Source organism: Stigmatopora nigra, chromosome 18 (genome assembly GCF_051989575.1).
Source record: "Stigmatopora nigra isolate UIUO_SnigA chromosome 18, RoL_Snig_1.1, whole genome shotgun sequence".
Classification (NCBI taxonomy): Eukaryota; Metazoa; Chordata; class Actinopteri; order Syngnathiformes; family Syngnathidae; genus Stigmatopora; species Stigmatopora nigra.
In genome coordinates this window covers 535,038-555,080 of record NC_135525.1, presented here as the reverse complement: position 1 = coordinate 555,080, position 20,043 = coordinate 535,038, and the positions used below count along the sequence as shown (strand labels likewise).

The following is a 20,043-nucleotide window of genomic DNA, read 5'->3' as shown; positions in this document are numbered from 1 at the left end:
TGTGGACTCTGGATGTGGATGCATCTCTGGATCTTTGTGGAGAATATGGTTGGGCTGTCGCAGAATCCTTGTGGCAATCTGGTGTAGTTGAACTTTCTGTTGCCAAAGGTGAAGCCGAACCGTCCTTGTGTTGTGGCATCCAATGGGATTGAGAAAAACGCATTACTTAAATCAATGACGGTGAAGTATTTCTGTGTCGGTTTCAGTTCGTTCAGCAGCGTGTAGGGGTCTGTCTGGGACGTTGGGAGCATGGGATTTCACTGCTTCATTGACTCGAATCTTGGACCATCCTCCATCCTCCCCCTGGTTTCTTTACGGTGAAGATTGGCGTTTTGCATTCTGCACGATCACGTTCAATGAGTATGCCTGCATCAAGCATCTCCTGAATGACTGGGCGAATGCCTTCTGTTTGATCTGGCTTGAGCAGGTACTGCCGTATCCGAGGGCGGGAAGAGGTTGTGGCTTCGATGGCGACTGGTTTTGCTGTGGTAATCCGTCCGACATCAGTTTTGGACTTGGACCATAGATTAGCTGGTACAGCGGAGAAATCTGTCTTGCTGTAGAGGTGGTCCACGGGCTTGTCTATCCATGTAATGACCCAGTCCAAGCTCCTTCTAGTCACTTGTCCAAATTCTGGGGTCTCACACCACTTATCCCCTTCATCGCTGTCTTGACACTCGGATTTTTTTTGTTTGCAACAGAAAGTCGGTGAAGGGTCCAAAATCCTTCCATTCCATGGTGTACAACTTGTTCAGTGGGGCACGAGGGCGGTGTCCCGTTGAGGCCAGCGTTACTGATGCCGGCGGGAGGGTCACAGTGGCAAAACAGACTCCTTAATCAGTTGAATATACGTGGTTAATTATGATTCGTTGAGTGGGCAACTGTGAGAATTGGTTTAACCACTTGTCGTCCGGTCTCCCATGAACTTCAGGCTGTCATGTAACGGCCATGTTTGTTGTTCCTGTCCTGGTGCTGCTGGGCAGATATCTACAGCCTGTTCTCTCAGACTTTCAGCTACCTTGGCAGAATAATTTCCGACAATGTCGAGAGAGTAGAAGGTGTTGGTGTGAAAGATGTTTTTGGTCTGTAATTTCCTGGGTTGCAGGCCATTTTGGGTGGCCACTTGGCTTAGCCCAAGATGGACCATGATATCTCGTCCCAGTAGGTTGATCGGACATTCGGAGCATAGGACAACGGGGGCAGTGACTTTGATTCCATCCTCATCTTCTAGGACGATGGCTTGGGAGTAGAATCTTCTCTGTGGGACACCGGCTACTCCTATCACCTTGTTCTCCCGTTGTTTCTGTGGTCCTGAGTGATGGAGTCCGAACCGTCTTTCTAGGTAAGACTTGAGACAGTCTCGGGCCCAGTGTCCTTTCTAGTGACAGTTGTTGCATCGTCTTTCAATTCGGTCACGGGTTTGCTGGTCAATGTTGCGGGGTCTCGGGGCATTTCTCGGGGGTCTGTATCCTCTGGCGACAAACATGGTAGTGGCTTGAAGCGCCTCGGTTATCATTTGTGCGCTGACTGTCACCTGGGCCCTTTCCTTCTTGGAACAAATCTTTTCCTCTGCGTGTCTTGCCCATTGGAGTAGGTCAGCGGATGAGGCAGTCTTGTAGGTGACGAAGTGTTTTCTGATGAATCCGGAAATGGGAACTTGGAGTCCTTCGATAAACCATTGTTTCAACTGGACTCGGAATGGGCCATTTTCAGGGTAGGTGGGACTGGTGGGTGGCACCGCTGGAGGAAGAGAGTTGGGCAATCTTTCAGCAGCTCTGGCTTTTTCTGGCTGTGTCCGTCTCCGATGAACGTTGTTTTCCTCTTCCGCACTGATTTTCATGGTGGTGATGAGACCTCGTTTTTGCTCGTTCTTCTTTTTCTTATTTTTTTCGATGTCGTGTAGACATTTCACACTGTTCTATATATTTTCAATACCAACAACTGTTTCTCACTTTTCTTTCGCTTTCTCTCCCTTTCCTTTAACAATTCCCTTTCTAAGCTCATCAAACCTTCCATATCCTTCAAATTGGGACAGAAACCATGTTTCTTCACCCATCTTGGCAGATACAGACAACTCCCCATACAATGCATTTGCATATATTTCACATCCGGTAACTCTCCAATTTTCATTTTGCAGTTTGACAATAATCCCACCCCCTTTGTTGCTTTATGACCCATAGTAATCACTTACTTAATAGTTTAAACAACATTTTTTTTCTAAATTACCCGAAATTGATCTCTACTTCATGATTCACCCAAAATCTCTGAATACACCAAGACCAAAAGTCCCTGACTTTGTCTTGGGAGAGTCCCTGACTCAATTAACAGATCAAGACTATAAGTCCCTGACTTATATTTACGTTGGTCCCGGACCAAAAAACTATTATGTTCTACGCAAGTTGGTCCCCAGACCGCAAACTGTTAATACTATCACAGTGATAATACTTATTCAAATGATCACACTTCACGGAGACAGAAATCAAAGGGTGAACTCCATTCTTTCTTGTTCCGAACCCGCCTTAGTTCGAGACCCGTCACCAGATTAACGGAGCGGCGAGAGAAAAGCCGTCGGGTTGTTCCTTTCAATGGAGGATGCTGTCGTCGTGCTCCGTCGTCGCTCCGGCAATTATTGGCTGTTGGGTCTCGGGTTTTTGGTACCAAAGTATGATAGATCTGAAATACAACTTTAGGAGTAGGTTAAGAAAGAGTGAGATCAATTTAATAGGAGAAAGGTTTATTACCAAACTGCAAAGTGGAGAGTGAGAGCTCTAACATTGGAGTCCTATTCAGCGCGATGTTCTTGCAACTCTAGTCGAATGACCAGTGAGTGTGTCTTAAATACAGGCAAAACTCACAGTTGTCACTAGGACTTTGGACAGATACGTTACAGTCATTTGCAGGGCAAAAAGTAATTGATCAGTGTCGGACAGTTGAGTATTTGTGCTGACATATGAACCCAATCACAAGACTAAGATTGATCATTCAGTCAGACAGTTGGGTGTTTATGCTGACATGTCAGCCATAAGGATGACTACGATGCTATTATACTTACAAAAACTGATACAATATGAACAAGCAATTCCAAAGATACTTTGTTTTACCTTACAGGTATAAAAATCCATTCCCATTTGCTGAATAAAGTCTGACTTGGAATTTTAATGAACTTAAGTATCTATAATTATGCCTCATACAAATCTTGCCAAAAAGCCGACCTGCCGTTTAATATATTAAAAGGCAGCGGTATATTAAATCGCGCACAAACGGGAGTCTCAAAATAGAAAAATCATTTCATATAACCGGGTATATTAAACGGCAAAATACGGTACGTGGCCATGGTCTGTCCAGACTCTGCGACTGGAGATCCCAAGTTGTGACTTTAGACTCGAAGAACCATTTATCTCAAGTTTGCCAATTAGACATTTTGTAAGAGCATGATAAAATGAACGATAAAACACTCTTATTCTGTTGAGGAGGAAAAAAAGCGTACCTCTTTTCTCTGTTGTTTTTTCCTCCAACACTTGTTAGTTGTGCACTGTTTCATTCTTCAGAGAATAGTGTGTGGGTACAGGAATGGTGTGTACTGTCCAAATCAGAGCATCTGGTTTCCATTAAACAGTCTTGTATTTTCGCATAAGCAATTGCTGAGATCACATAATTTGCGGGAATCGCTTTTTTCCAGTCCTGGACAAACTCCCAGAATGTCGAAACCCCTTCCAAACACCATTCAGGAGATGGGAAAGATATCCAAAGTTCACGGTCCTCTCAGAGAGCTCACAGGAAGCGAAATTATTCTTCATGCGTACTTCAGCACTTGTAAGACAAAACGGAAACATATAACAACAGATACAGTGGTACCTCATGGTACAACATACTGGTGGCACGACAAAAATTTCGATCGAATAATTCTCCCGGGTTGCGATCAAAATTTCGAGATGCGACCAAGCCAGGTGGCTACGGCATTGTCATTTTTACAAGCACTGGGCGGACTTTGCGTTTTCCCCACCCGTTTATCCGTCAACCATATCCACCATCCTTAAGCAGAAGAACGCAATTAAGGAGAATAGGCCTTCCAAATGACTAGCTATAATTTCCTCGGTAATCAGACATTGGGAAGCAGGAATTCCAATTCAAAAGCCGCGGTGGAATTTATCAAGACATTTGCCTCGATTGTCACTCGAGAAAGTTACTTCCACAGCAAGTGTTCAACTCCGACGAAACTGGTCTTTTTGGAAAAAGATGCCCAGGCGGTCATTCATCGTGGCAGAGGAAAAGGCATTACCGGGCATAAACCTATGAAGGAGCGAACAAAGGACCGCTTTGTGTGCCAATGCCAGCGGTGACTGTAACATTAAGCTGCTACTGGTGTACAATGCGGAGAACCTGCGTACGTACTTTCAACAGACACAACATCAAGAAAGAAAACCTACAAGTTATGATGCGTTCCTTTTGAAGACTCCGGCAAAACGTCCGAGTGGGGTCAACCCGTAGAACTAAGGTATAACAAACAACTCTTGATGCGTTCGTTTTGACGACTCTGGCAAAACGTCCAGGTGGGGTCAACCCTTAGAACCAAGGTAAAAAAGATTTTTTTAAAAATTAGAATTCAGTTTTGTGTGAAGTTACATTAAAAGTTGAATGTCTGTATGTAGTTATCCAAGTTAATTTAAATGTGTTTGCTCGTTTACGATTGCGTTGTTGTCGTGAATAAAGTCCCCCCGAACAGCCCCCACCTCCGCCTCCGTGTGTGTCATTGTCTCTCGCCTCTGTCAAATGCGTCTAATTTTACATCTATTAAACACATTTTATTACTATTAAACCACTCGTTATTTATTACTTTGTCACTATATGGCGAATTAGAAGAAATAAAACCTATTTTCAAATTATTAAACTTTGAGTGTCTGTATATATTTATCCAAGTTAATTGAAATTAGTTTGTTCATTCACGAGTGCCGTGGATAAAGTCCCCCCGAAGAATCCCCCTCCACCTCTGTGTATGTCTTTACCCTCCGCGAAATGCGTCTGATTTTACTTCTATTAAACACATTTTATTACTATAAAACAACTCGTTATTTATTACTTTGTCAATATATGGTGAATTAGAAGAAATAAAACATTTTTTCCAATCCTATATCTTGTTTTTGGAACGAATTAATTTGTTTTCAGTTCATTTCAATGGGAAACGTTTGCTTGAATTACGAAAAGCTCAGTCTCGGAACGGATTATGATTGTATGTCGAGGTACCACTGTACAGGCAATTTATTTATTGTTTTGGGGGATTTGTAACTTAGATGTTGTTTTCATATTTTGGATCATTAATTTGCTTATCCAAGGGTTTTGTAACCTTAAATTTTCATATGTAGAAGCATTTGTAAGCCCTCAAATGTTTGCAACTTTTTTGTTGTCTTTTGACACTTGAGAAATGACACCTTGATACAAAGAGAGTTGTCATTGGAGAGATAAGACATTAGGTTAGGTTAGGTTATAACTTTATTTCATCCCGTATTCGGGAAATTTCTTGGTTGCAGTAGCAAGACACAAGACATTGTAAACCCAGGAAACTGGAGCCACACACTGGAAGTCCACAAGGTGGGGACCTTCTGCAGACTGAGGTTACTGCACAGTTTCATTAGTCTGGAGGTTTTAAAGATTATCTTCCTTGCCTATATCCTCCTATGCTGTCCTATCACCTAATTAGCAGTAGCAGAGAAGACAGTGGGGGGCTTCAAAGCACACAAACAGCCCAGCTCCATCTGACCTGGGAGAGATACGCGTTCCCATAACAATGATGGAATGCTCGGACTGGAGCGTTGCCTTTTCTCCCGGCACTATCATCCACTGCTCACAGCAGATCCTGCTTGTATCACAGTGGAGGCATGGCTGAACGGCTTCGAAGATGTCTTGGACAAACAGACTAAATAAAATTCATTGTAATGTAATGAATGCCAACAGGTACTCTGGCATATTGAAGCAGAGCATGACCCCCTGCTTGGCTTTGGAGCAATAGTCCAACATGATAATGACACCAAACACACCTCCAAGATAATCACTTATAACAACAACAAACAGACATATAATCAATGAATAAGAAACAAAAGGGTAAGCAATGGCAGCCCTGTGGTTGGCCCGCCGTCCTCACAGCTCTGAGGTCCTGGGTTCAAATCCAGGTCACGTCCAACTGTGTGGAGTTTGCATGTTCTCCCGAGCCTGCGTGGGTTTCCTCCGGGTACTCCGGTTTCCTCCCACATTCCAAAAACATGCATGGTAGGCTGATTGCACACTCTAAATTGCTCCTAGGTATTGGTAGGAGTGTGCATAGTCCGTCTCCTTGTGCCCTGCGATCGGCTGGCCACTGGTACAGGGTGCCCCCCAGAGTTAGCTGGTATATTGCCCTTTTTGTTTTAATATCATAAAAGCTAAATAATCGGAGCCCATGAGAATGGCAGGGTACCAAGTTTTCTAAACGATGAGGTGCAACCAAGAAAATTTGGCATCAGGAAAAAAGCCCAGGGTAGCAATAACGAAAAAAGGAAAATGTAAACACTGCTATCAGTTTTTTCACTTTTGCTTGATACTTTTGAGATGACTTTGTTTGCTTCAATGCTTCTACATATGACTTTTTGAGGTTAGGAAAAACATCGATGAGAAATCTTTGGTTCCATTAAGACTTAAAACAATTCAAGTTATGAAATCAAGCCTCCTTACTTTCTGTATCCAGTATTTGTGTTGTGGTTGCGTTGCTTTCACTTCACTATCTCCCAACACCTCCCTGGCCTCCTATTTGCTAGGGTTCAAGAGGAGAGCACGGCATCACCCTGACCTGAAAACGGTGCATTCCAGGCACATGCTCAAGCTGGCCCAAAATGAGCTAGTGGCCACTGGCAGATTTTGACTGTCTGACCAAAAGCCCCCTTTCTGGGCAGTTTGTTTTCTTCTCTGGGACCATGGCTGATCAGCTCTGGCTGGCGGTGAGTTCGTTGGGGGTTTTCTGAGTGCATGTATCATAATTTTTACGTTGTGTGTGCCTGTTTGTGAGTGTTGTACGTGCGTTAGTGTGTGTGTCTGTGTACTTATGTTTACTTAGCTGCCAGTTGCAATTCCACGTCATTGGAACATGCTATTTATTTTAATGGGTTAATTAACAATGTTAATTTCTTTTTTGCATACATATATTTGCATAACTATTTTAATACAACATCAAGATACTTTTATATTATTTAAAGGGTTTAGGGGTTTGTATTAAAGATCGTTAAAAAAATTATGGTAATCCATTTTGGGCTTTTCCAAAGTTATTTTTCTCCTGACTAACCTTTTGACTATTTTTACGATTATTTCTAGTGGTTAATTTTTATTATTATTCTAGAAGTTATTTTTTTTGCCTTGATGGTTATTTCTCATTGCTATTTGCTAACAATTGTTAAAAATAAAAAAAACAAATTGTAAACTGTCCCATCTCAGCCAATTTTCTAAGTCAATTTCGAAAATATAAAATGAAGTCCAAATGGCAACTAGATGGTTTTGGTGCATGTACTTGGTTATGAGTATTTTAAATATTTCATATTGCAGTTGGAAAAAAAATCTTCCCACCTGCATTATTTCGTGGGAATCCTGTGCCAGCAAGAAACAAAAATAAATCATTAATAACAATAATATCTGGTGCATTTTGTGTTATTATTGACAGTATTGTAAATACATTCTTCTCTATATAACTTTAACTTATTCACTCCTATTGACAATGAAATAAATCCATCTATTTATTTGATTATTTAGAGATACTGTGATCCTTCACCACTTTGCATAAGTATAAAAAAAAGAGTTCCTGAAAATGTCAAAATCCAAGTTGAATCTCGCAAACGGAACACGAGATGAAAAATGGTGGTGGTCATGGCACCGCTTCTTCTTTGGCGTTGAAAGGAGTGGTACTCGGCGCAGAAGAAAACTTTGACCGTTGAAGAATGACCCGCTGAATAATACAAAAGGTCAAGAAGGATATTGTGCTTTTGCTTCGAATTACATTTCACACTGTGCTCAAAAACACGACGCTGAGCCTCTTCCAACATTCTATGGATTTTGGATTGGCGTTGAAAGTGCCTTTAAAATGTCCTGTGCCATCTAATGAATCATAAATGAATCTACCGTGCATTACATTAAGAAGGAAGAAGGGGGAATAGTTGGTAACTACTAGGAATCAAATCATTGTTAAGATGGCGAATGTTAAGATCATTCCTCTGGATATCCACATGATTAACCAAACCTTTTACGATCGCTTAGCTCCTGACATATACAAAGAAGCTAGATGCCCCTTATCTTTGTTCCAGCACTGTGAGTGAGCCTCCTTGGCAGACGAAGAGGCAGCGAAATGCTACGGCGAGGAAGAGTTCCCTCACATAATTCAAGAGAATGGTTAATACACTACCCTCAGCCGACAAACAAAGCCCCAAAGGTGAAACATTACCACTTGGCCTGACGATGCCCTCTCCCGACTACAAGACTGCAATGAACAGAGTATAGTATGGTAGGAAATTTTCCACCATGGGGACTTGGCCACATTCACAGACACAGTAGTGGATTTAAATTACTGCATGGCTACAGTCACTGTAGAGAAGACCATCCAGGTTTACTCAAACTGGAAACCGTGGATGACCTGCCAGGTCCGATCACTCCTCTGGGCCTGTGATGAAGCCTTCAAATCCAGCTAAAGAACACTCTACAACGCAGCTAACACCAACCTGAGGAGAGGCTTCAAGGCTATAAAACAGACTACAAGAGGAAGATAGAAAGGCAACTCAACAACCCCGAACAATTTGGCATAGCATAGGGTCGAGGCTGCGACTCCTGCGGACTCAGATGCGGCACTGGCAGCCTGCTTTGAGTCCCAAGCCCAGCACTCAGTCACGGCACCTCAACCACCAATTTGATGATTCCATTTACTTTGAATTGCTTTGTACTTTGTGCTTTTGCTTTGCTGTTCTGTCTAATCACCCTCTTGCTACTGCCACAATGAAGTTTCCTGAATATGGGATGAATAAGGTCATCCATAATCCATACCACACCGAATGTGTGGAGCATGTGGGGACTTTAAAATACCTGGGGCTCCTTATCTCTGCTGAAGTCACTAGTGCACGAAATACCACAGCACTTGTCAAAAAGGAACAGCAGGGGGTACATTATAATCAAGACGGAGCAACTAAACATCAGCCTGCCTCTTACCTTCGCTGTCCTTCATCTTCAAATCCTGGTGCTTAGAAAGGGAAAAGAGCATCATAAAAGACTACATATCCTAGCTTTCACCACTTCAGCCTTCTACCCTCTGGTAGGCACTCCAGGACCATAACAGCCAAGTCAAATAGACCCAAAGACAGTTTCTTCCCCAGAGCTGTCACAATACTCAACTTGAGTTCTCCAATAAGAAAGACCTAATCAAGTTATCTTGTACTTTCACAAAAAGTCCATAGGCTGCTCACCACTTAAGTCACTTATTCATGTTGACTACTTATCTATTGTTGACTACTCATTTATTTATCACTTATTTATTGATTATTCATTTATTATTATGTATTGATTATGTATTTTTTATTATATATTTATTATTTGTCTGTTCCTTTTTTGTTCTATTTATGCTGTTGACTACTTATTTATTTAATTTTTATTTGTGTGTTTGTTTGTTGTTGTTATTTGTGCATTTTGTGGTGACGCTTTACGTCTCATTATTCCGAGTCGCTACACAGAAATCTATTCGGTGTATGTTGGTCCGGCCGTTAAATATATACGTTTTCCTGATCTTTTCCGAGCTTCTGGATGCTAGAAAAGTCACTCTCACTCCACGTTTTCATCCTTCACTTTGCATTTTCAGAAAATACACTATAGTATTTACATATACATATAAAAGTTTAACGTTTAGTATAATACTATACACGTCTGGGTATTGTATAGAAACGATAAAATGTAAAGTATTGCAGTGATCATAGGGTAAGTATGGTATAGATATAACAGGAGTGGTCCTACTTTGCGGTTTTTGGATTATGTCTGGTCTACATTAACTGCAAAATTTGAGGGAAGACTGTACAGCCTTTTCAAATTCGACCTCCGGCTTGAAATGAAAAGAAATCATGATAATAATTGATGAATGCTATGTGCTTGGGACTTATTTCTTCTAACATTCTCCTGAATAAACTTTTAACTTAAATAATATTGTTTTGAAGTAACATTAGTTTTACTGTTGTATACTTTTTTGCTCTTCTATCCAACCCCACTAACAGGACAGAGCGGGATTCCTTGGACGATGTCACTGCCGATAAGCCACAGCTGCACCGGATGGTGAGCGAGGATGACTGCTGCTCGCAAAGCCTATCGGCCAATTCATTGAGATCTGCTGTAAGCGCACTGCGTCCCATCAAAACTCAGGATGTTAGGAACAGGTAGGACCCATTGACAGTGATAGGTGTTCAATTAATTTGGACTAACAAATGCAATTGGATTGGACTTGCATCTCCATCTCTGGCCAGTCATGAGATATTTTGTATATGGGGACACCTTAAAGCAAATAGAAACATCTCAACAATGAATATTTGTACCTAATTATTAAAAAAAAAGAACAAATGTCCACTCTCACTCATTATAGTGAAGTTGTTACCGCTGACCGGGGAGCAGTGTAGAGCCATTATATCTGTCTTCCAGTTGCGAAATTTAGCGCAGATTTAGACATTTTTATGAACTTTTTTTTATATAAGGTCGGTCTTTTGGTCGCTGTAAGGGTTGTCAAATGTACTTAGATATTAAACCCTAACTCTAACCCTAACGGCGACCAACGGGGACCAAAAGACCAGCGACCAAACGTCCGAGGACCATTTTTCAAGGCATTATCAATGCACAAGTCCTCTTTGTCAGCCACACAATGTTGTTCAGTTAGGTGTGGTATTTAATATATATGACTAGCATTTTGTGTACTGATATGTCTGTGCTCTCATCTACTATCAGGGTATGCCAGGGTGCATTTTTAATACTGCTCAGTATCATTCTGCACTAATTGATTGAGTTCACAAATTCAAAGGCATAGTTTTTGCTTTGCCAGCTTTCTGGTATACTCGCATACTTTTTCTTCTATTTGCCCATACTCCGACAACCTCTCCATCCTAAAAGAACTGCATTTATTTTTTACTGTGGCTTGGTGAGTGGATGTGTCGCTGCCTGTTCGTTTCGCCATGATGCAGGGTTTGTATTAGCATCTATTAACCTGCTAGATAACTTGAAAGGCGCATATAGGAAGGGCCCAGACACAACCACCATCAATGCCATGATTGGCTTCGTACCGTAAGTGAACCGTATCGTATCATTGGCTGGACAGCTGTCAGTCACTGAGTGAGAAACAAAAAACAATATTATTGGGCGAATTAATTAGATTAAGTCAACTATTAGATATTAATTAATATGTTATGTTGATGTTGTTTGTGCTGGATATATTTTCTTGTGCGCTTAGAATGTGGGCAGTCCACGCAGCTTAGAGGGAACAATGGTTATAAGTAAATGGCAGAAAAAGCCAAAGATGGGGGCAAGAACAGAAAATTTACATAAATACATGATAGCTTTAAAATCCCAAATATTCACCTAGAGCAGTGGTTTTTAACCTTGTTGGAGCTACCGAGCCCCACCAGTTTCATATGCTCATTCACCGAACCCTACTTTAGTGTAAAATAAAATTTGTTTATTCAAATTCAAGATATATAAATTCCTTGCAGCACTGATTGGCCAAGCAATGTCATGTGATAATCTGCAGCTAGTGATGGTCAAGCGGGCAATGTTATCACGAAAAGATATGATGAGCCGATTTTCCAGGCACTCCGCTTTCCTCCCACGTTCCCAAAACATGCATGGTATGCTGATTGGACACTCTAAATTACCATTAGGTGTGAGTGTGAGAGTGCCTGGTTGTCCATCTCCTCGTGCCCTGCGAGGACAGCTTTCGGCCATGGTAGAATGGGCTCTTGCCGCTATCTGGCGGAAAAACGCGGGTATTACGTCTCCCATAAAACGGCCCCCGGAAGGCACATTTTTATATGCTATATATATTTCAAGACATTAATAAATCATGTCCTTATAATTTTCTCTTATTTTTGTGTTTCCTCACATCTTTCATACAATATTGGGAAACTGACCAATTTTAAAGGGTTTAGTTGGTAGTTGTGTGAGGACTGGAACGAATTAGAGAATTTACAAATAAAGTACTTCTGCTTACGAAATTTTCAAGTTACTTAAAAATTTTTGGGACCAATTAATTTTGTAAGTAGAGGTGTGATTTTTTAAAATAATGGTTCAATTAATTATATTTCTCTGATAAAATGGAGAGATGAGATTATATTCGTAAGAAGAGCAGGACCTTATATGTAAATACTCACATTCTTTCCACGGTTCCCACAAAACTACCAACTTAACCCTTGAACATTTATTAAAGTGCCCCAATTTTGTAGGAAAAGCATGAAGACATACAAAAATGAGAGAAAATGATCATAAATGTATTTAATAAGCCATTAAAATAAATAAACATGCAAAATGTATTTGTCTTGAAGCACATGTGCACCAGTGTCAGGAAGCTAACGTTAGACAACAGGCAGAGCACATGAACACACAACTAATAAACATAAAATTAAGAATTCAAAACAATATTACATTGAATTTTAATGTTTTTCATCAACATTTTATGATCTCTTTGGCATCTAATTTTCCCAACCATTTTATTTATTGCCACTGCTTTTTACATGTTTGGATTAAAGTTCTCCTTCAGCAGTGCTTGTTGACAGAGGTTTTGAGAAGAAATGATCTAAAGACAATTGCCTTTGATCACTTTTCATAATGTTTCCGTTAGGTTCATTAATAGCTATACTTTAATATAATATAAAATAATACAAGGAAGACATCGGAGCACATAATCCAGCGTTATCTTGCAAGTGAGAATCAATCCTGACTCGTCCTCGTCATGGATCTTTCTAAAGGACTGAATTCTCTCCTGCCCATTTAGGACATTGGATCAAAACAATTACAAGGTTATAGATTTCAATCCAATTGCATAAGCGTTAACCCGAATAACACAATTAAGGTCAACAAAACAAATGCAACAACAATTGCATATCAGGTATTGGTCGGAAATAAAAAAACAACTGCATAAGAATTTAAACAAGCAGGCCTCCATTCGGGCAAAACAATTCCATATTAGGTGAACCGAGCAACACTGTTTTAAAACAATTCTCGAGTATTCTCGGAGGCTGACTCGATAGCCATCTGCTGAAATCAAAACAATTTAAGAGTCCTTCACAGATTTTCATTGCAAACTTGCAACTGGGTAAAGGGTCGAAGTTTTAATCCAAGTCAACAGTCCTCGGACACAAACTCGTTGAGGTGTTAAGTCAAATAATCAACGAGCTCGGAGCCAGCTGCCGTGGAGAGAGACCTTCGAGCTTGTTTGATAACAAATTAAAGTAAGCGTTTATCAAGCATATAATGATTAATATTCCACACATACATATAACGATTAATATTCCACACACATATAACGATTAATATTTCACATACATATAATGATTAATATTCCACACATACATATAATGATTAATATTCCACACATACATATAATGATTAATATTCCACACATTCATATAATGATTAATATTCCACACATAATAGTATCCAGAATAACCCCAAGATTCCCCCTTTTATTATATATTTGTATGAAATCCCATAATCATTTTTTATTCATGACAAATACAAATACACTTGGGGGAAGTCCGTTGTCTCGATCTTTACCAGAATTCACCTTAATTGAATATCTGGCCTGATAAAGGAAGAAAAAAATCATTCTCGTTCAACTCATTTTCAGCAATTCCGAGCCGCCAATTGTATCTCCTCCACTCTAAAACAGACACTGGTAAAAACAATGAAACCAAAGTACATAGTTTTGTTTCTTTTTGACAGGAGTTAGATCAATTAGTTTAGTTGCCCCACTTCTCCATCATAAGACAAACCATGGAATCAGTGACGCAGTTTGGCTACCGCACCCAGATTCAGACCATGCCCTGTAAGGTTCAAACCGGTTAAGTTAGCACAGTGGAAAATTGTACTTGCCATTTACTGAGTAACAGGATAGACACTTTCAATATTTTTCTGTACAAGTAGAACACGTTTTTCCCCAAAGAATGGCGATTGAGGGAGTTGTTATATCCGATCGTATTTTCCCTTGTCTGGTCATTTGTTTTAACCCTTTGTAAGATGGTTTAGTCTCAATTCAAACGCTTTCATCTTTCGCATATCGAGACGTCAAAACCAATATAAAAAGAGCGCCCTCTAATTTTATGGTATTGATTGCTGAGCAATAATCTTTCCAATCAATATTGGAGTGGTTCCCACATTGTATAGTATGTATGCAAGTCAGAAAGCTTATCTTACCCGTCCCCTCAATGTTTCAACCGAGACAAAACGTAGTGCTTCTTTACACTCCAATAAGAGCACCCACTTATCCCCCGTTTGGGAAATCCCTGTTTAAGAAGTAAATTTCACAAGTTAATATGTCAGTCCAAGCATTCCAATCTTGACCAGTTTCTGCAACAACGCTTTCCCAATCTCCGTTTTGGGCTGTTATGTACCACACATATTCCCCACCATAGGATGATCCCTTGTATGGCAACAGGGTTGTTGCCGAGTTCAAATATATTTTTCAATCTCGAATGCATGTCTTTAAATTTGATTTAGTAGGTAATGTTAATCAAATGTAAATGTTGCTCGCTTTACCCTCCCGTAAGAAGGTGTATCCTCATTGAAACGCCTCTGCCTTTCTCTCCAACTAGAGAAAATAGCCGTACTGTGGAGAGAAAAAGAATCTGTCTCTCTTTCTCTCTCTCTCTCTCTCTCTCTCTCTCTCTCTCTCTCTCTCTCCCCTCTCTCTGTCCCTCTCTCTGTCACTCTCTCTGTCCCTCTTTGTTTCTCTGTCTCTCTATGTTTCTCTCTATTCATCTCTCTTTTTCTCTGTCCCTCTTTGTCTCTCTGTCTCTCTCTGTCCCTGTCTCTCTGGCTGTCTCTGTCTTTCTCTCTCTCTCTCTATCCCTGTCTCTCTCGCTGTCCCTGTCTCTGTCTGTCTCTCTCTGTCCCTGTCTCTCTCTGTCCCTGTCTCTGTCTCTCTCTGTCTCTTTTGTCTGTCGGTCTTGTTTCTCTCTCTCTCTGTCTCACTCTCACTCTCTCTCACTGTCTCACTCTGTCTCTGCCTCTGTCTGTCTCTCTGTCTCTGCCTCTGTCTGTCTCTGTCTCTCTGTCTCTCTCTCTCTGTGTCTCTGTCTCTCTCTCTGCCTCTCTCTGTCTCTGTCTCTATCTCTATCTACATGTACACGCACATGCACGCACACACACGCACACACGCACGCACACACGCACACACGCACGCACGTACGCACGCACACGGGAGTAGAGCTGGGAGTAGAGCCGGGAGTAGAGCCGGGAGTAGAGCCGGGAGTAGAGCCGGGAGTAGAGCCGGGAGTAGAGCCGGGAGTAGAGCCGGGAGTAGAGCCGGGAGTAGAGCCGGGAGTAGAGCCGGGAGTAGAGCCGGGAGTAGAGCCGGGAGTAGAGCCGGGAGTAGAGCCGGGAGTAGAGCTGGGAGTAGAGCCGGGAGTAGAGCCGGGAGTAGAGCCGGGAGTAGAGCCGGGAGTAGAGCCCGATGTAGAGCCCGAAGTAGAGCACAATGTAAGGTACAAATGAATGTATTAAAAAATATTCAAATGCAATTAAAAAAAGATAGAAAGGCTTTAAAACACGAAAAACACATGAGTGGACAGAGCTACCTTCACCGGCTGCCGCCTGATGGCGCCATCTTAGAAAAAATGGGATGGGTCTTTAATGGATCTTTTTTTAATTATTTACCACAAATTTTATTTGTAGTTTTGAAATAATAAATATCAATCCGTAACAACAAGTGCCATGAGTATCTTATCTGCCCAGGAGTTTCTTGGAGGGTGGAGGTCTGGGCAGCGGCGCCTTGCTGGGTGTTGAAGAACTCCTGCGCTACTTCCCCGACCGCCAGGTCGGCATCTACGTGGTCACCTGGAATATGCAGGGTGAGAAGGTAGGTGGTGTATGTGGCGCCTGCTCTGGATAAATCCCATGGATGACCTGTTTGCTATGCTCGGCGCACAGGGCCTCCCATCCAACCTGGATGACCTCCTTCTTCCGACTGACTTGGAATTTTTGCAAGACTTTTACATCATTGGAGTGCAGGAGGGATGCCCTGACAGGTACTCCGGGGCTGGTTTTAAGAGGGTGCGGGAGCAGGTGAGAGGGCCACCATTCCCAACCACACAAAATGAATGTTATTTAGTCACTTACTACGATTAGGTCCAGGGAAGGGAAGAAAAAAAAGTGGTCTCAGTTGTGCACATTAATACAATTGACATTTACACAAATCTCCTTTTATGCTGTTATATTTTTTTTATTGCTTGATTTATTATGATATATCCTACCTCGGTATTTTGGATCCTAAGACAAGGCATGGGCTCTTCTAATTGCCAGAGCTGACCCAGTAAGCGAAAAGGAAATACTGGTTGGCAGGTGAAACTTTAATCTGGATTTAATGGTTAAAATGTAGCATATTGTTTGACGAGCACTAACCTTCTTTCTGGCTGCTTGGTGATGCACATTATGGTCCTTTTCGAATGTGTTTGTATGAAAATACAGCTATGAACCTAGCTATATTGTCACTTTGCACAAAACTTGTGGTTGCTCGATACGTACTTATTACGTATGCATATACATTGTGGGTTAATTCCACAATTTGCAGGTTAAACACCATTGAAGTCTTCTTGTGTATTGAAAGAAAGTGTTTCGGTAGACAGGCTTTTTGATGAGTTCAGATACTCATTCATTCATTCATTTTCTCTACCGCAGGGCAAAAGGGGACACACATTCACACACACGCAAACAGACTCGAATGGAAGATCACATTCCTCATTATAGTTTTCGTCGTTGTCCACTGCCTCTTTTTCCTCACTTCCCAATGGGATCATTCCGACGACCTTCCTCATCAGTTGATGGGGCGTGGTGGTTTTGAGTGTCTCTCAAGCATTGTGTTGACATCCTCGTCATCCCAGCTTCACAGTTGTATCTATGGCCTAAATCCCATTAATTTATGCCGCAATAGCGTGTAACTCCTCAGTCACTGTCATCATGTCTCGTTTTTTGGGGGGATTCGTTGGATGCCTTAAATGTTCCAAGACACTTGAGAGGCATTTTCAATGGTGACTCAAAAACCAAACAAAGTTGGAATAAGCACGGCATATTCCTTCTCCACAGGTTATGTGCACAGAGAGAAATCCACTCGTAAAAAATAGTATTAAAAAAGGTATTATTTATAATTGTGCTTCTTTAGCGCTGGGTGCCACCCAATTCAGTACCAAAGAAAGGGCAGAGCCCTGACTTTTATATAAACATTTTTATATAAAAATGGAATTTGATGGTCAAATATTCTTTTTCAAACTTGTGTCTTGAAAAAGAGGGGGTCGTCTTATATTTGGGTAAATACGGTCTACATGTGTGTGTGCGTGTGTTATGGTTGCGTCGCATAGCGCGGCGCAACCGGGGCAAAGTTCACCCAGATGTGGAGACGCCGAAGGAAAAGGGAGGCGTTCCGTTGTATTTGATTCCTTGGTTTAATTACTTGGCAAAATCGTACAAAAACAACTTGGGCTTGAAACAACTAACTACTACAGAAATGAAACATGATATCCCACGATGCAGCGTGGCGTCAAGTGACGTAACCATGACAACGAGGAAACAACCAGTCCATCCGACGACGATCAACACAACCCATAATCCTTAAGTAGCCCAGGAAAAGATAATCACGTAATTGCACACAGCTGAAAACGACAATAACATCACGCCAGGAGGGGCAAACGAGCCACTCCTGACAGCGTGTGTGTGTGTGTGTGTGTGTCTGTGTGTGTGTGTCTGTGTGTGTGTGTGTGTGTGTGTGCGTGTGGGTGGGTGGGTGTGTTTGTATAACTTTTTTTTGACTGCCAAAAGTCCTTGAGCCTGGTGTTTTTTTTCTTCACACAACTATAATTTTGAAGTACATTTTTTCTCCAATGGTTACACAAGTAATTGCAATGAAATAAATGTAAGTTATTACCAAAAATATCAGGAAGCAGCCCTGCTCCTTGAACTGTTTTTAAGCGTTTCACATGCTGCTGCCCTTCCAGACGAGAATGGGAAATGCGTCTTCAAGAGTGCCTGGGCCCTCACTATGTGATGCTGTACGCAGCGTCCCACGGTGTCCTGTACCTGAGCGCCTTCATCCGTAGGGACCTGATCTGGTTCTGCTCAGAGGTGGAGCATGCTTCTGTCACTACCAGAATCATCTCGCAGATCAAGACCAAAGGTGCCGTAGGCTTGGCATTCACCTTCTTCGGAACCTCCTTCCTCTTCATCACCTCACACTTCACTTGTAAGATGCGTGACGGGTGACAACCGTCCTGAAATTGGACTGCTGATGTTGCACCCAAATGCCTTTCAGCCGGAGACTCCAAAGTGTATGAGCGGATCCTGGACTACAACAAGACCATAGAGGCTTTGGCGCTCCCCAAAGGATTGCCGGATACCAACCCATACCGATCCACATCCTGTAAGATGTCATTGTGACGAGCCACGTAATATATTTGGGTTTTAGTTCCTTCCACTTTTTTTGCTACACAGTATACACACACTTAGACCATTTTGACTGTGATTTTTGCATCATAAAACATGATGGAAGAAGTCTTTACATCTGTCACCTCACGGTTACGGTTTTGGCAACAACATGGATATTTCGTACAAAAAAAAGAAATTTAAAAAACATTTACATTTTCACGTTTCAAATTATAAATCGAAAAATCTATCTCATCTTTAAAAAAAAAAAATGATTCAAGTTTGGATTACAATTTATCTTCTGAAAAAGTTTTAACAAAATTTGACACAACTTCCACATTTATTTTTCAACAACCCCTTTCATTTCCAATGGGAAAATGAACAGAATGTACTGGAAATTGCCCTGGAATGCCCCAAAATATGCATATTCGACTTGCAACTGCTGGCTGTTGTATTGCCTTCAAAATATTCCAAAAAGGATGCGCACAAATGTCCTCACAATAGGATCAAGCACGACCACTTGCCAATGAGAAATAGTCTTTAAAGAACGCGGGAGCTTCTTTACTTAGAAAGAATAACAGGAAATGCAATAGCTGAGCTTACCCATGTATTGAGTGTGGGTAATGAAGTTTTATTCTGAGAAAGGGTGCCATTGCCTATGGGTGTTGTGTGGACGAGTATACTTCATTATCCAGAAAGCCCTCTTTTTGCATGGGCATGTGCATTGTGTGTTTAAGTTATACACAAAAGTGATGCGGCAAAAAAGACAGTGCGCTACAATGATAAACAGCCTCTCATGTCATGGCCACCTGGTTTAGTCGGATCTCGAAATTTTAATCGTATCCCAAGCTAATTTTTCGATCGAAATTTTCGTCTTACCACGAGCATGTTATATCATGAGGTACCACTGTATATTAAAATTGGACGGATTTCGCGGAGGGGAGAGAGAGACAGAAAGGGGGGTAGGAGACTTTCCACAGCAATGCACTGGTAAGTCATAAAAGAACCAAACATCATGAATGTTTTTTTGTGTGTGACAAAGAAGTATTTGTTCCAATGACTATCAGAGGAAAACAGGGTTGCAGAAATAAAATAAATGTGTATGTAAACTTTTGACAACAACTGTACATTCACACTTTACACCGTTGGTGGACCGTCAGGGTCTGCAAGGGCTTCTTTGCTGGCTTAAAAATATCTTAATCACAGACTAATGTTGATTAAATTTTGTCCATGAAGAATTCCTAATTGTCTGTCAGTTTCCTTCCATTGCTTTTCCCCTGGTTGCGCTGTTCTCAGCCATAGTGTCAGAAAGAGCTATCAGCTCATCAAGAAAGTGCTTTGGCAAATGGAGCTCCAGAACGAAAAGCTGAAGAAAAATAGTTAAATCTTGAAAAGACT

At 41.3% G+C, this 20,043-nt stretch overlaps 1 protein-coding gene across 7 annotated transcripts in view; it reads left to right on the top strand.

Annotated features, from left to right (window-relative positions):
* Positions 1-20,043, top strand: part of inpp5e (inositol polyphosphate-5-phosphatase E) — a 51,676-nt gene that overhangs the window by 14,141 nt on the left and 17,492 nt on the right. For 4 of the 7 annotated variants that reach the window (XM_077738347.1, XM_077738345.1, XM_077738348.1 and 1 more), the window contains 5 exons: positions 10,257-10,415; positions 15,970-16,093; positions 16,165-16,262; positions 18,222-18,466; positions 18,536-18,643. In XM_077738347.1, the coding sequence (XP_077594473.1) occupies positions 10,257-10,415; positions 15,970-16,093; positions 16,165-16,262; positions 18,222-18,466; positions 18,536-18,643 (734 nt within the window). Of the gene's footprint in view, positions 1-6,785; positions 6,966-10,256; positions 10,416-15,969; positions 16,094-16,164; positions 16,263-18,221; positions 18,467-18,535; positions 18,644-20,043 lie in introns of all 7 variants that reach the window. The other 3 variants (XM_077738349.1, XM_077738351.1, XM_077738352.1) reach the window with 1 other exon arrangement.